We start from the raw sequence: 16,667 nt of genomic DNA on the forward strand, positions 1-16,667 counted from the left end.
CTTGTAAAAGTCATCTTCTTGTTAAACAGGCTGATGGTGACGACATACACTCTGGCTCTGGGAGGAGTCATCTGGTGAAGGAATTTTAGCAACAGACATGGCAATAGAAAAAATAGACTGCTAGTGATTTTCACCATTAACACTTTCCTACAAAGTGATCTGTAGTTCTCACAATGGATTCCATCACATAGATGTCCACTGTCATCACAGAGAGGGACGACACCTTTCCTATTCCTGCTTCTGACCTATGGAGGGCACATGACTCTAAGGACATTCATGAGACTTTAGGATGCATTCCCAAGTATGTTAGAACCTTCTAGAAAACAAGATGGATATAGCACAGTTTAAGAAAAGGGGAGATTTAGCCGGGCAGTGGTGGCGCATGCCTTTAATCCCAGCACTGGGGAGGCAGAGGCAGGCGGGTCTCTGTGAGTTCGAGGCCAGCCTGGTCTACAGAGTGAGTTCCAGGACAGGCAGGACTACACAGAGAAACCTTGTCTTGAAAAACCAAAAAGAAAAGTGAAGATCTGCCAGTAAAATGCTGTGCTGAAGAGCAATGGCCACAGCTGGGGAGGGAGAAGCTGAGGGAATGAAGTCAGACACCACATGGAGCCTAGCCTCTGTGGGACGGCAGCTGGAGTCTATAGGACAGAGGCTGGACTCCATGGGAGCTCAGAGGAATTCTAGCAGCAATGGCTCTCAATGCAGCCCATGGCTTCAGCAGCATGTGCAGTACAGCTTTCACTCTGGAAGTTACGGTCGCCTCTTAGCGGTTTCAAAACTAATCAGGTGCTTTGTCTTAGCTTGCACACCTGTATTTGTAATACTGAAATAGACTTGTCATTAGGAGTTCATTTTGCTTAGAAGGGAATGTTCTGGAAAGAACAGAACTGTATCCTTCAGTCCTTGAGATGGACACTGGGGGAAGGGGTGTGGTGGGACAAGGCACACAGGATGCCACTCCCAGCCCTGTCTGAGAAGAAAGGAATGGTCGTGAGAACGAGAAGGTGGCCTGACACACACGCACAACAGTGACCTTTCTTCCCTCCTGGGAACACTGTGTAAGGTACACCTGAAAATTCCACAAGCAGTAAGGTCCAGGCAGTGTGGGGGCGGCTGCTCGGGCTGGGCAGAGTTTACTGTTCACGTCAGTCGGGGGCAGAGAGAGACAGGAAATGAACTTTAAAACGTTCTGTCTGGGGCTGGTGAGACAGCTTGGGGTAGAGTGCTTGTCATGTAGGCTTGATGATCTGTGTTCAGTCCCTAGAACCCACACTCAGGGCGAAGGAGAGATCTGACCCCCATATACGTGGATACACATGCAAATACATGCAAATGCAAACATACATATACACACGTGCATGTAGGCACTCCCCCAACATATACAAGCACACACACACATGCATACAGGCACTACACACACACACACACACACACACACACACAATTAAAGTTTTACTTTATCCGATTATCATTCATTTTGTTAATATAACATTATACATTTTTGCTTTGAATTCACAGATACTGACAGGACATATAAACTAAAAGCTTCTGGGGCGACTTTTGTTCTTTCAAGGGTACATTTTTTATACTCTGAAAGTATCTTGCCAATATTTGCACTCACAAAAATTCACCAAATTCAACTCAGCTCAGCAAGCCTTCACATCTGTGTGTCAAGCTGGGGTTCAGAATGGCCATGAACCCACTCCTCTCCTACAGACCCCCATGGCCTGCCTCCCAGGGCTGTGTCTCAACCTCCCCAGCCATCCCTTGGCTGCTTGCTGTGTGTGTACTGAAGCAGACTTGAGGGAAGGTGTGAACAGGCCCGGTCTCTCACCTCGGCTCTTACTATTCTGTCCACGATGGTCTCCAGTGTTTCCAGCTTATTGCACTTCACCACACCCTCAAAGTACTGCGAGCGGTGCTGCAGGGCCTGGGTCACCGTGATGTCTAGGTTATTATAAGTTTTCTCAGCAGCAAGGTTCTGCAACAGAGTCACAGGAAAAAAATTACGTCCTTCACTTCCATTCGGATGAAGGAGCAACCTGATTTCTGAAAACAGTTAACATGGAATTTGGTCTTATGAGATGTCTTTCCAGCTAGTATCACGCCATCAGCATGGCTGTCTCAGTCGTAACTGAGGATAACACATTACTAGGTGTACCTTGATTACGGAGACATGCAAATTTGTCGTGCTGGTAGTATGGGGGACTGAACCCAGGACCTCATGCAAACTAAGCAAGTGCTCCACCACTGAGCTACTGCCCGAGCCACGTTTTTTTTTTTTTTTTAAATTTTAAGCCAGGTCTCCCTAAGTTACTCAGGCTGGTCCTGAACTTAGTCTGAAATCCAGTTAGGTCTTAAACTTTCAATCCTCCTGCCTCAGGCTCTTGAGTAGCTGGGACTACTCTGGCTTGTGTCACTAGACTTAGCAGACAGATGTTGTTTTATACATTTAAAAAGATTTTACTTTATATTTGTGTGCATGTACACATAGGGGTGTGTGTGTGTGTGTGTGTGTGTGTGTGTGTGTGTTGTGCTTATGGAGGCCAGAAGAGGGCATCAGATCCCTTGAAACTGGAATCACAAGTATTTGTGAGCCCTCTGACATCAGGAACACCATGTACTCTTACTACTAAGCCAACTCTACAGCTCACATGTTAAATTTTGAGCGTTTTTTGCCAGGCTCCTCCCCACTTTGTCCACTAGGGTTCTACACCACACATGAGCAAAGTCTCCTGTGAAAAGGGTAAGATGCCTGGGGTGGGGGCCCACCCACATCAGTGCTTCCCAGTGAGTTCTCAGAGCTCATCGACTCTATTAGAAAGGTGTGGGGGCCAGGCAAGATCAAGAAGAGACCCAAGAAGCCCAGAAAGCCATGGGGTCTCCCACAACTCCCATGGATTTTAGTGGGTCCATTCATCCAAGGTTCTAATGAAAGGATTTTTGGTATCTACTATGTTAAACAGAATAGGGTGAATCGAAAGATTTGAGACAGCTGCAAAGCTGTCATTAATGGCAGGGTCAACACTGTGGCAACATATGCTGTTTGCATTTCACTATCAAATCTGTTTCCCCTTCTTAGACACAGTGTAAAACTCAGAAATTACACTAAATATGAGTGGGAGAGAAAAATTTAAAGGTATGATACAGCACCAGTGAGAAACCTCACGGCTGCCAATCAAGGATTTGAGTCAAGAGCCCCAGGAGACTAGGATAGTTCTCTCAGCCTATTGGCTTCTTCTTAGACCAGTGTCTCCCAACTGAGCAGGAGCATGCGTTAACACGGGCCCCAGCTCATGTGTTCACTGAGCACACCCCACAGGCAGAGCGACCCCATAAAGAAACGTGACCACTGAAGGTGTGAGCTCCGTGGGCTGTAGCGATGGATGCGATGTGTTTCTAAGAAGAAGCCGGAGATAATAAAAATCAGCACATACTCATACAGTTCATTGGTAGATCAGTGAGTATTAGAAATATCATCACTGTGAGACTGAAATTCTTGGAGACTGAAATTCTCCAAGACTCTCACTCAAGAGGTCAGAAATTGTTACATCAGGGAATAAATGACTCAGTCTAATTTTGATTTTCATTTGTTTGACAATGCATTCTGAATGACAGGGTTAAAAACATGAAAAGATACTTACAATTACATCAAACTTGGAATAAATATCTACAACTTTTCCTAAAAATGAAAACATATGTTAGAAAAACATTTCAGGAACAAAACAGCAACTCATTAAAAAATCAGTCTTAACTGGGTAACTACTATGGATTAAACAGTGTTGAATAAAACAAATGGGCCTATTTAAAAATGGACATAAAATGGTATCTTAATGGAGACAGGAAACTAAGTCCACTGTAAATTCTTATTCTCCTGATTGCTGACTGTGGGAACTGCATCCCAGCATTTGTTTCTTGGTCGTCTGCTCTCTTCCCACTCCTTCCGGTCCAGGAGAGGGTACTAAGGCCTCACAGACCTGACTCATCCACCACAGGTAGTGCTGATATCCGTCTCTCCACAAAGATGTTCAAGGCTTTGATGATAGGAGTGTCTGGGTGAATGAAGGCAATATTGTGGTACGTTCCTATTCCAAGTTCATCCAGGTTCTGCTTCATGAAGGCAGGCTTTGGCATATCAGACATCTGAGCAAGGAGAGACATGAGAATGTTCTAGAACCCTAGCATACCCTTTCAGTGCTCAAACATCCAGATCTGAATGAAAAACTATGTTCAACAAATGAAAGGCACTCTCTCCTAACAGTCTGCTTGGTGTCTTGTCAGCAGAGCTAACACGTCAGAACTGCCTCTCCCACACCAGCTAACAGCTCTACATGTATCCTTCTATAGAAAATGATTCCAAGAATTCATGTTTGCCCTTTTCTTCACTCCAAAACAGTGGGTAGAAGATGGGATCGAAAGGTGTGTCCAGGGAATGAAGGCCTGAAAGCCAGCAAGGCTTGTACCCTTTATTCTTAGTGATGTACACTCAGCCCTGGGACCTGAAGTGACCCTAGGGCTGAATGGTTGAGACTAAGCTGCTGCTCGGTCCACCCCACCTCCACAGCTGGTACTCTCCCCAGATGAATCCAGTTTCAACGATTAAAAACAAAGAATAAACTAGCTGTACAGAGCGAGAAGAACCTTAAAAATGAACTTTCCCCTTCTGACTGTTTCAGAGGAGGAGGGATAAGTTGGAAGAAAGTCTAGGATCAGGCTGAACTACAACAAAGTAAGGTCTACGGTTTCAAAGATCCACCTTTTATAAAGGGCGTAGTTGACGCCATCCTCCTGGTGTACCTTAGAATTATCAGGAAAAGATGAACAGTTAGAAGAAACAAAATGTTCAAGTCAAAGAGTTCATCAATATTCAAATCATGAGATTCCTAGAAATTTAGAGAAAAAAAGAGAGAGAAAGACCTATTAGGTCATCTAATCCATCTCAACACAGGATATTCCCGCTTCAGACTGCCTGCTTCTCAAATGCCTGCAAGGTTATCACTATCCTTTCTCCGAATGATCCTGATAATGAAGTAAAAACCAGGCTATGGTGCTTCTTTATTTAAAATATGTGTTTTTATCTGAGAACCTATGGCTGAATATTTGGCTGCAAGGTTCTAGCTGCCATATTGGTTCAAATATAAAGCAACCCCTTTCCTCTCCACAGATGAGGTGAGTGGCAATATGAACAGCATTACCACCACCAACTGGGCAGGGATAAGGATGCCTCGTGCAAAGCTCTCAGGATGTGCCTGCCAGTGGTCAACTGTCACAGACGGGCTCTAGGGGGCTGAGCTGCCAAGCCTGGCAAATGTGGGTCCAGAGCACCTGCCTCTCCACCCAAGCCCTTGGTTCCTGTGATGTCTCAACACGCGAGGCTGCCACACTCCACTGTAACCGACTGATGGACAAAAACTGCTCTTTCTTCCTAGGTTGCCTACTAAATGTCATGGGCTTTTTGGCAAATTATTCCTCTCCTGATTTCTTAGCGTTTATTTAATCAGGAAATGCAACTTGTCTCTGTATGCCTACTATGCCTATTAAACTATGTGACCAGCTGGATCACCAATGCATGTCTCTAAACCCTTGACACCTCGGTGAGCCCCTGGCCTTGCAAGGCTGCATCCAGAAGAGCAACTTGGGCCGGACTTCGGACTTGCATGCCTAGTGGGAAGCTGCAGACAGGAAGCAGCTTTGAAGTGTGTCTTATTTCCGTTAGAAAAAAAACTTCAAGTGACCTTTCTGAACCATCAACACTTCCACTGTTCTTCCTGACTGATGACTTCAACCCCAGGTTCAGCACAGGTGATGGGGGCGGGGCATGAAAGCCTCCTGGCACATGCTGCTCCCACGGAGCCTCCTCTAATACTCCCCGTCTCGGAGGTTTGAACACAAACCACAAAAGTGCACTATGGTGCATCTCTTGCCTACATCTGACTTGCCTTGGGATTCTCTGATGCTGCTGCAGGTGAGAATGAGATCACCCCCGGGACAGTGTTTTTTTTTTTTGCTCCTGTTTCTAAAACCATGACCTCAACAAAGGCACCACGAAGCAACTTCTGCCCTAAACCCTGGCTCCATCCATCTGGTGCAGTAGACCTCAACGAGACTGAGAAAATGCTTTAGCTGCCTGTGCACAAGAGATGCCCATCCTCAGGGGGCACTTCCCAGTTTTAGTACTTTCATACTTGGTCTAAAATATTACAGCATTTGAGCTGGCGTCAACTTGGAGAACACACAGTGCACACAGTAGTGAGTTGAGAAACTGAAATGCCGCAAAATGGAGACCTGAGAACTACCGGTTTCTTCTACCAAGAGCAACAGGAGCCCATTTACTTGACGTAAGTGACAGGCAATGCAACTGCATCTTTAGGGACTACTTACAAAAAGCTGGAGGAACTTGAGGATTCTTTTGTGGGTAAGTATATAAAGTGCATTCCCACTGATAGGGTCAATAACTGGCAATCTGTGGATTTTATTTTTGATCAACGAGTATACAGCATCGAAGAGGCTGCGGGAAAAGCCATTAGAGTCATTAGGAGGCTTTCAAGAAAGATCAGAAAGACTTTGGACCACCCCTGCTTTACAGTATTTTCACTGCCTTTATACCACCATAAGAAGAGGGTCATCAGCTTAAAACAGTCACTGCAAAGCTTTACATGGGGGCTCTCCGCCCATCTGTTGATGCATCTCAAACTCAAGAGGGAAACATGGATCTCCAGCAAGGCAGGTTGTTAGTAGTGTGTCCAGGGATTTTGTTTGAAAGAGGCAAACCTTAAGCCTTCTGGAAAGCCAGCAGTGACCTCGGCACTGAGGTTGGGTTGCCAGACTCCCAGGGTGTCTGCCTGCCCTGCCAGCCCACCTTGGGGAACTGCCCTGTGTCCTCCTTGCCCCCACCACTGTCTCCAAGAAGCCTGTGGAGTGTACTTCCCCCCACGACCTGGAAAGAAGGGGACAAACCAAGTGTCTTCTCTCTCTGCAGCTCTTGGGCTTTAAAAATGTCTCCTACTCTGTCCATCTCGTGCTGAGAGCCAGAGAGAGCTGAGCACCTGCTCTACCAGGCTGTGTCAGTCCTGATTCGCCCTTCCTGCTCCTTCTAGGATGGCTCTGGTCTGGATTGACATCACTCTGGGAATGTTTCACTGCTGCTCCCAGGATCCAGTCCCCTGGACCAAATGCTGGGGTCAGGAGTGAAGCCCTGAGATCGGTAACTGTAAGAGGATCCCTCTACGGATGCTGCCGCAGGAAAGCTGGATGTCTGAAACTGGCCTGGATGATCAGCCTCACAGCCCATTCCCAACCACTTGGATCCCACCCTCTCACTCTCCTTCCTCTCTTAGGTCTTGCTAAACTGTCCAGGATAGCCCTGTGCTTGCTATGTATACAGCCCAGGTTGGCCTCAAACATGCAGTCTTCCTATGCCAGTTTCCCCTGTGTGCTAGATCCCACCATGCCTGGCTTTGCTGTGATTTCCAACATCTCTCAACTTCTGGCACGCTACTTGGATTAAGGAGGTTGGTCCTACCTAGACTGAGGGACTTGTCTGTCTACTTCTAGTTACCTATCATGGCAATGAGACACCTAAACTGCAGAGAATGTTTCACGGGGGAGAAGAAGCTTCCATGCTTACCTTGCATCTGGAGAGATATTCACCAAAGGCTTGAAGGTTTCTTGTAAGTATAACTCTGCATTTGTAGAAGGAAAACATAGTTAGTTTTAGATCTGCTGTGTGCAATGCTACTTCACATTAAAATATCCTCCAGTTTACAGGAAATAACTAGACGAACTAGAAACCCAAATAAAAGATAATTTACCCTAAACTAAGGGTACAGTCATGGTTATTTTAAGTCATGTTTTCAGGACGTGTTTGAAGAAAAATCAAATATAGGAAAAGGCTCCAGTGTCTCCAAAGATGCTGCTAACATCAGGAAACACTCTGATGTGGACAAATGATAGCAGAGGACACTGGGTCCTGTCAAGTCCACATTACTCTCAAGAAATGAAACCTTTACAGAATCCTTTGGAGCAATTTTCATAAACGTGGAGAGAGCATCACTTTAAGCAATGTTGTTCTTCAAATGATCTCATTTTATTTCACTGATGCTCAAAACCCAGGGCATGTTGGGAATCTTGCCAGCATATGCACATTTTCTTTGTAAAGAAATCAACCGTAATTAATTGGTTTTGCTGAGGTCTGCACACAGAAGGCATCTGAGACCGTCCTGATATTTTCACACCTTCAAACATCCCCGTAGGCGCAAGTGTAAATACACCTAAACCATGCTCAACGGAATGCATACAGCAGGATTTGATGAGAAGTGCTTGTCTTGGTGTTGTTAATCATGTCGTTGACAGGCCATCTGGATGCCATGCTGACTTAATTCATTTAGTCTGCCTTGATAAAGCCATGCTCAATAAAACACATCCTTGGCAAGATTTAAAAATCACGGGAAATTAAAAGGGGACGCAGAGGTCTGGAGAACTCAAGTGGAGGGTATGATTTCTCAGATACCTTTGAAGGCTGGTCATCCTGTCAAGCACATGATGGGAACAGTAAAACAGACTTCTAATACCTAGCTAAAAAATGCCCTGTAGTAGGTCCCTCCCCTTCTACCCAGGCTTCTCCTTGAGCGCTTACTTATGCTCTGACCAGTCTGGGTCCTCTGCCCTGCCCACCATGAGTCTTTGAGATGACAACCTTCCCATCATGGAACAAGAGTTTAAAAAGTGGTCCCATTGTAGGCAAAAATAACCTGACTGTAAAGGGTGAATTTTGGTGAGGCAAACAGAGTTCTTTTGTATGTATGAGTGTATGTATCTGTGTGCATGTGCATGCATGCTTCTGTGTGGGGGCCAGAGAACACCTCAGAAGCTCTCCATCATGTTTTTTGAGACAGAGTCGCTCACTGGCTCTGGTCCTGCTGATTCAATCAGGCTGGCTGACCACTGAGCCCCCAGAGTCACCTGTCACTGTCTCCAGGGCTGGTAAGTGCACACTCCCGTGCTTGGCTCTTTGACATGGATTCTGGGGACTGAGCTCAGGCTCCCACAGCCAGCCTTTTCCTCCCATACTATCTCTCTAGCCCACGAGTTCCTGAAATGATTTCCCTGTTAGTCCATCTGAACCGTTCGGTTAAATTGTTCTTGTCCTGGTTTTGCTGAATTGGTAAAAGCGTAATTCAGCTTATCAGAGCGGAAGCTTGCTCTGTCCCATATTGGGCCATGGTGAGCAGACATCTGAGGGTGCTACTCAGTGGTCAGACCACACATCTGTACAGCTCCAGACCTAGTGTAAGGCCACACACGTGTGACAATGTGCGCAGTTAGTAGGGAAACCAGAGTGTTTTAACTAGCAGGTTGTAATGAAGTGCAGGCAATGATCTGGCACACTCAAACACGCTTTTCAGGTAACATTTTCTCCAGATACTCAAGAGTTTAAGAGCTGGTGGTGCTTACCCCTCCACGTTTCAATCTTATGTTCCTCTAATTCATAAATTTGTACCTGCAAATAAGAAAGACCGTGTCTACAAGTGTCAGCATCCACAACAGCAAGCAGAACACTCTGCTTCTCTGTTTCTAATCAGAACACTGGGGGACACAAGGAGAAGGTAGCTTCGAGTACCAAAAAAGAGCTTAGGCCCGCTCATGTACTTATATTTCACTGACTGTTCTTCCCCAGTTTTTGTATTTAATAAACAACCATAGAGATTTGCTATATGGCATCTGCTGTTCTTCATCACATATTTAACACAGAATAGTTAAAGTCTGATAAAACTTCATTTTTCTTTAAGTGGGATATTTAATTAAAATTTTTTTATTAAGCAGATAAAAATAACAGGTTTCATGGTGGCATTTTTGCTTGTGTTGGGATGTATCTCTCTACATCATTCTTATTCATCCTGCGGCTCCTCTTCTCCGCCACTGTCCCCTTCCTTCCCACAAGCAGCCCTTCCTCCTGTTTTTATGCCAAACGTAATTCTTCATCCTCTCTTCTCCCCATCCCTACCCACTACGGTCCCTCCGCCCTTCTCACAGGCCAGTTTCTACCTTCGGGCCCTACACGTAAAGATCGTCCTTCTAGAGTTTTCCTCGTGAAGAAACTCATTTTTGTATTTTATGTGGGAATTGCAGCCATGTGTCACGCAGTGACAGCTTGATAAAACGATGGACCACAGACTTGACTTTCAGAACCCACAAATGTTGTGATCATCTCAGTCTGAGTAAAAACATTTGGCTGTTTTCACACAATGGGGTCAACTGATGACATACTTCTCAGAGCATGTTCCCTTGTTAAATAATGCATATTAGTGGACAACTGAGCGCCACCTTAGAAACACACTAACTAAAAGGTATCTCCTGCCTTTTAGATACCCTAACAATAGAAGAACTAGTTAAATCAATCATACAACTGTCCTCCCACCGCAGCAAACCAAACCAAACCAGACCAAGTGGTGTCTGATACAGGGCAGACTGGGTTTCCATTGACACTGCCTTGCCAGGACATGTGGGCGAGGTGCCGGGGCCTCTGTCACCAACGGCATCCAGAACAGTCTTTCCCAACTTGGCAGGAAAGAGCCCGAACTGAGTTGCTTCAGTTTTGATTTGTACTTCTGTCTAGTTTCCTTACAGTGGCTATAACCATGAAGGAGGGCTGGGGGTAGGTAGCACAGTGGCGGAGCATTGCCCAGCAAGCTCAAAGCCCTGGGTTTCCCCCCAAAACTGAAATGAGTAAGAAAAATAAATCCCGGATGGGAGATGAGCGATTCTCAAACTCCACTCAGAGCAAGAGGCCTGCAAAAAGAGGCCTGCAAAAAGAGGCTTGCAAAAAGAGGCCTGCAAAAAGAGGCCTGCAAAAAGAGGCTTGCAAAAAGAGAGCTGTGGCCACGTTATCTCCAGGGTGAGGCCGTAGGTCAACCACTAAGAGGAAGTGGGGGAGACACCGCCCTTCCTGGTCCTAGCAGATGCCGGTACTGCAGACACAAGGGGCTAGTCATCAAGCAGCAGAAACTTACACATGCCAGGGCAATAAATCAGAATGGGTACTTCTGTAAGCTGGAGAAAGCAGTTATTACTCTTTTTTCCTGGTGCCTCCTTCAAATGTCAATTAAATGCTATGAGGCTAAGCTCACTGTTTACTTGGGTTGGAAGTCTTATACTTAAGTTCCTTACCTATTATACATACTGGGAAAATCCTCTCCCATCCTAACCACACACACAGTGAGGTCTATGACACTTACCATAGGTGATTTATAGTATCTGTGTAGTATATTTATGAAGTCTGTAATAGTGAGCATCCCTGGAACAAAGAACCACAGGTTAAAACGAAACTAAGGGACCGGAGAGACGGCTCAGTGGTTAGAGCATTTGCCACATAAGTGTGAGGACAGGAGCCTGTGTCCTCAGAATCATCGGTCAGTGCGGTGGCCCACTTGTAATTCCAGCCTTAGAAGGTGGAGGCAGGGGATCCCAGAGCTGGCTGGTGAGACTAGGTATACTGGCAAGCTCTGGGTTTGATTGAGAGACCCCGCTTCAAAGAATAAAGTGGACAAATGATGGAGGATGATTCTTGACATCAATCTCGGGACTCTCATGCATGCCAAAAAGACACAGAGAAGGAAAGGCTTTCGTGGCAAGTGAATCTGCAATGTTTACTAGAAAGTCTTGCAAAATACAACCCAAGATCTCAGGCTCAATCTCGTGTAGAAAAGAAAGAACATGTATTTCCTACACTAACCTAGAAATGCAAACTGAAGCCTCATGGACAGAGAATGCACCAACACTCATAAAATACCACAAAGAATTGTAGCTGCATGTGAATAATTTTAAATGCTTCAGCAGAGATGCAGAAATTCCCTAAGTGCTATGATGGTGGGACTTCTGGGGCACCTGGACCGTTTCCTGAGAAGCATTCTGAATACAATGGCTTTAGCAGAGTCACCACCACTCACTGCAGGCCTACTACGTGCTGGACACTACAACTGTGAGGATGACAAAAAGGAATGTTTTCCACAAGAACAATTATAGGTGCCGGGTGGTGGTGGTGGTGGTGGTGGTGGTGGTGGTGCACGCCTTTAATCTCAGCACTCAGGACGCAGAGGCAGGTGGATCTCTGAGTTCTGGTCTACAAAGTGAATTCCAGGACAGCCAGAGCTGTTACACAGAGAAACCCCGGATTGAAAAACAGAAACAAAAAAGAACATGATAGTCCAGAGGAAGAGCAGACTGAAGTGGTTACTTTCAGAATAATGTTCTAGAGTGACAACATTGTCAGGCTGTTCTGACTGGGGTCAGATGTGACAGGGTTTACACAGTTGGGAGGCACACGCCCTTTTCCCTTTCAGTGCTACGGTCACACCCAGGGCCTTGCATAACATAAGCAGTCCGGGTAACACTGAATGACACCCCTAGCTCTTAGCTATTCCAGACAAGGTCTTGCTTAGGCTGGAACTTGTTATCCTCCTGCCTTTGCACCCCATGTGCTGGGTTTATAGGCATGTACCACCATATCCAGGGCTTACCCGGCATTACTGACAGCTTAATGATTTAGCAGACATTGGTTATATTCACATGAAGGTTGCTGTCATTTACACAGTGATGAACAGTGACTGAACAGAGCCAGCACAGACCAGAGCAAGGGCCCTCAGCTCATCTGACCACATCTGTGGTCATTTTGCTCCCTGAGCTGATAGACAAAACCTCCTTCAGAGTGTTCAGAAATTGCAAAATTAAAAGAACAACCCCCTGGAAACCCCCAAACACCTGAAAAGCAAAAAAAGACTGCAATAAGGTCAATTGTCCTAAATTCACTAGTGGTCTGGTCTGGTTCAGTATGCAGAAGCCAGAATGTTCTTCAATGTGGAAAATGCCTGTCAGGCTGAACCAACAGGGATGGAATGTGGAGCACTCTGCAGGGATAGGAGGTCCCTTCCCAGACAGCCTTCCCCAGCTCGGCCACTCACCTACAAAGCTCTGCTTTTTACTTTCCCACAGAGGCGCTGCACGGACTCCGTTGGCTACTAAGGCAAAGAAGGCCTTTTTAACCTGGAGAGAAACCAGAAACAAAACATCCTTTTAAAGTCCCCATTTCAGGAGGAAAATACTCTCAACTAAGGTTTCAACCAAATCTTACCAGTAACTATTGACGTAAGTTTGAAAGGCTACAAACAACACTTGTTAGCAAAATGGTTTTGTGTAGCTTAGCTAAGGTATTTAGATGTGTTCGGCCTTCTGACACTGTGACATGACACTGTCATCTTTGCAAAGCTCTCATCCAGAGCAGAGCTGTAGTTTTTGTTGTTTAATATTTTGGCTCTTTGGGAGGGCCTGCCACCCAGCTCCCAAATAAATCACAGAGGCTTATTCTTACTCATGAATGCCCGGTCTTAGCTTGGCTTGTTTCTAACCATCTTTTCATAACTTTAAATTATCCCATCTATCTTTTGCCTCTGGGCTTTTACCTTTCTCTATTTCTGTATATCTTTTACTTCTTATTCTGTGTCTGGCTGTGTGGCTGGCCCCTTCTTTTCTTGCTCCGTGATCCTCTCTTCCCAGATTTCTTCTCCTATTTATCCTCTCTGCCTGCCAGCCCCACCTATCCTTTCTGCTGCCTTGCTATTGGCTGTTCAGCTCTTTATCAGACCATGCAGGTGTTTTAGGCAGGCAAAGTAACACAGCTTCACAGAGTTAAACAAATGTAATATAAAAAGAAACACATTTTTGTATCATTAAACAAATATTCCACAGCATAAACAAATGTAACACATCTTAAATTAATATTCTACAACACAATGCAATCAAATCACAAAAAAAAATCACAAAACTTTCATATTTTTCTTTTGTATGTATGGATACGTGTGTATGTAGGTGTGCATGAGTGTGGGTACATGTGCAGGTCAGAAGATAACTTCATGTGTTGCTGTTGGCCCTTGCCTTTCACCTTGGTTTAGGACAGGGTGTCTTCTGTCGCTGGCTGCTGCACACACCAGGCTAGCTGACTGATGGTAGGTTTCCACAGAGCCTCCTGTCTGTACCTCCCTCCACACTATAGGAACAACAGATTTCAGACATGCACTACCAAGGCCAGCTTTTTATATGGGTCCTGGGGATTTGAACTCAGGTCCTCACACTTGTGGTAAATGGTTTGAGCACCGCACCATCTCCCTAGTCCTCGTAAGATTTTTAAGTACGTTTATGATTTTGTGTTCAGCTGCATTCAGAGCACTCGGGTTGCACGTGGCTGCAGGTTGCAGGCTGGCCACACCTGGTAAAGGGAGTGGGGATTATTTTTTTGAAACTGAAAGACAATTAACTTCAAATTTTTTTCTTTGATGTAACTAAATAGTCTTGCATACACAGATTTTCTGTAATTAAAATTATACAAAATAATTAAATAACAGCTTAATTTTTCCCACGTGTGATTGACAATTTATCTCAAACAGAGTTACACTGAATTATTTGAAATGGTATTTGGTCATTATATTAAAAATCACAACAAATACCACGTTTCCCCATCCCCCTAAAGATGAGGAAGGCATTCAGCAATAACTGCACTTTCCAGCACTAGACGGCACAGGCTCTGGGGCAGGGAAGGCGCAGGCGCTGCTCGGCGTGTTAACACACAGCACTTTGTTCGGCTCTAACACACACCCTTAGGGACACTGTAAGGTGTCATACTTGATTTATTAGGAGTCAAAAACTCAGGGCTGAAAATAATCCTCTAAACAGCATATGCAAACAAGGAAAGCATCCTATGATCATTAATAATTCAAGGAATGCAAATGAAACATTAAAACATTGTTCAGAGTTGCTGCTGTAGTGTGGACCCTAGAGTGGTTCCCAAACGCCTGCGTGGAAGGAAGTTTGGCCAGTGGGGGTGTGGCCATGAAGGACACGGGGACCCTATGCCTCTTTTTTTTTTTTTTTGAGATAGGCTCTCCCCGTACAGCCTAAGTTAGTCTGGAACTTGTGTCCATCCACCTCAGGAGCTTCTGGGTTTTAGGATTCCAGGTAGTCCGCCACTCCCGGCCCTTCTCTTTCCCTTCCGTCTCTTTGCTTCCCACCACCATGGGGTGAACAAGCCTTCTCTGCCACCTGCTCTCACCATGATGTACCAAGCTGCCATAGTCCCAACCTAACCAGGAAAAGTGACAGTGGGTGGCAACCTGGGGAACTGCCATAACCGAGCTCTTCCCTTTGAAGGTGTTTATCTGGGGTATTCTGTCTCAGTTATACAAAGATAAGCTTTTTTGTTGTTTGTTTTGTTTTTGTTTTTCAAGATGGGGTTTCTCTGCGTAGTTTTGGTGCCTGTCCTGGATCTCGCTCTGTAGACCAGGCTGGCCTCAAACTCACAGAGATCCGCCTGCCTCTGCCTCCCGAGTGCTGGGATTAAAGGCGTGCGCCACCACCGCCCAGCTCAAACATATGCTTTTACATCTTACCTAATATGAGAATTATTTTAATTTTTTACTACATTCATTTATTGTGTGTGTGTGTGTATGGGGACAGATCATGCATGCCACAGTGCACATGTGGAAGTCAGAGGACAATTGTGGCAGTCAGCTCTCTCCTACATGTGGGTCCTGAGGATTGAACTCTGGTTACTGGGCTTGGTGGTGTCTTTCCCAGTGAGAACCTTGCTGGCCCATCAGTGCTATTTTAAGTAATGCGCTCGTGCTGGACAGTTTTATGTCAACTTGACACAAGCTAAAAAAATCATCTGAGAGAAGAGAACCTCAAGAGAATGCCTCCCTAAGAATGGGCTGGAGGCAAGCCTGGAGGGAATTTTCTTAATTAGTGACTAATGTGGAGGACCCAGCCCATTGTGAGTGGTGCCATCCCTAAGCTGGTGGTCCTGGGTTCTACAGGACTGCATGTGGAGCAAGCCAGTAGGCAGCACCCTTCCATGGTCTCTGCATCAGCTCCTGCCTCCAGGTTCCTGCCCTGTGTGACTTCCTGATCTCACTGCTTTCAGTGATGAACTGTTTGTAAGAAACTGTAATAGAAATAAGCCCCTCCCTCTTCAAGTTGCTTTTGGTCATGTTTCATCATAGCTTCTATCAAGAATCACAAAACCACTCCTACCTATTTGTACTATAGCTTGTTTCTACTGGATTATATTGGGGATTTCTTGAATCAAAGATGTTCAATGTGGCACTATGTTTGACATTAAAAACTGGAAAAACCTTCACCCAGCAGAAGAAAATTATGGAAGTGGGTGCTTAATTTAAAAAAAAATTAAAAAATATTTAATTATGTATGTAAATATGTATGCAGTGTTTTGCCTGCATGTACGTATGTGCAGGGCCCACAGAGGTCAGAAGGGTGTTGGCTCTCCAGGAACTGGAATTGCAGGTGGTTGTGATCTGCCACGTGGGCACTGGGAACCGAACCTGGATCCTCTGCACGAGCAACAAGTGCACTTAACCACTGAGCCAGCTCCGTGAGCTTTAATGTCAATATTTACATATTTTGACTCCTCAAAAGCATGAAGAAATTCTAGCTTCCTCACGATGACTTTGTTGATCAATCTGCCTAAGACTCCTGCTTCAGTCCCGAGTGTCCCCAGGCCCTGAAACTAGCCACGGAAGAGGAAACGGAAGAGCCCCCGCTCAGTTTGTTTGTTTTAGAGACAGGGTTCTGTCGTCTGGGTTCATCTCAAACTTCTGATC

General features: G+C 45.4%; 1 protein-coding gene across 12 annotated transcripts in view; it reads right to left on the minus strand.

The window, feature by feature from the left end:
• The window catches only part of Prkag2 (protein kinase AMP-activated non-catalytic subunit gamma 2), a 393,524-nt gene that overhangs the window by 7,105 nt on the left and 369,752 nt on the right, over positions 1-16,667 (minus strand). For all 12 annotated transcript variants that reach the window (XM_052719488.1, XM_052719485.1, XM_052719487.1 and 9 more), the window contains 8 exons: positions 12,960-13,041; positions 11,238-11,296; positions 9,457-9,502; positions 7,631-7,685; positions 6,385-6,511; positions 3,981-4,146; positions 3,648-3,685; positions 1,838-1,984 (listed from right to left, as the gene is read on the minus strand). In XM_052719488.1, the coding sequence (XP_052575448.1) occupies positions 1,838-1,984; positions 3,648-3,685; positions 3,981-4,146; positions 6,385-6,511; positions 7,631-7,685; positions 9,457-9,502; positions 11,238-11,296; positions 12,960-13,041 (720 nt within the window). The remainder of the gene's footprint in view (positions 1-1,837; positions 1,985-3,647; positions 3,686-3,980; positions 4,147-6,384; positions 6,512-7,630; positions 7,686-9,456; positions 9,503-11,237; positions 11,297-12,959; positions 13,042-16,667) is intronic.

Source organism: Peromyscus californicus, unplaced genomic scaffold (genome assembly GCF_007827085.1).
Source record: "Peromyscus californicus insignis strain IS unplaced genomic scaffold, ASM782708v3 Scaffold_6__1_contigs__length_162567912, whole genome shotgun sequence".
NCBI classification, from domain to species: Eukaryota; Metazoa; Chordata; class Mammalia; order Rodentia; family Cricetidae; genus Peromyscus; species Peromyscus californicus.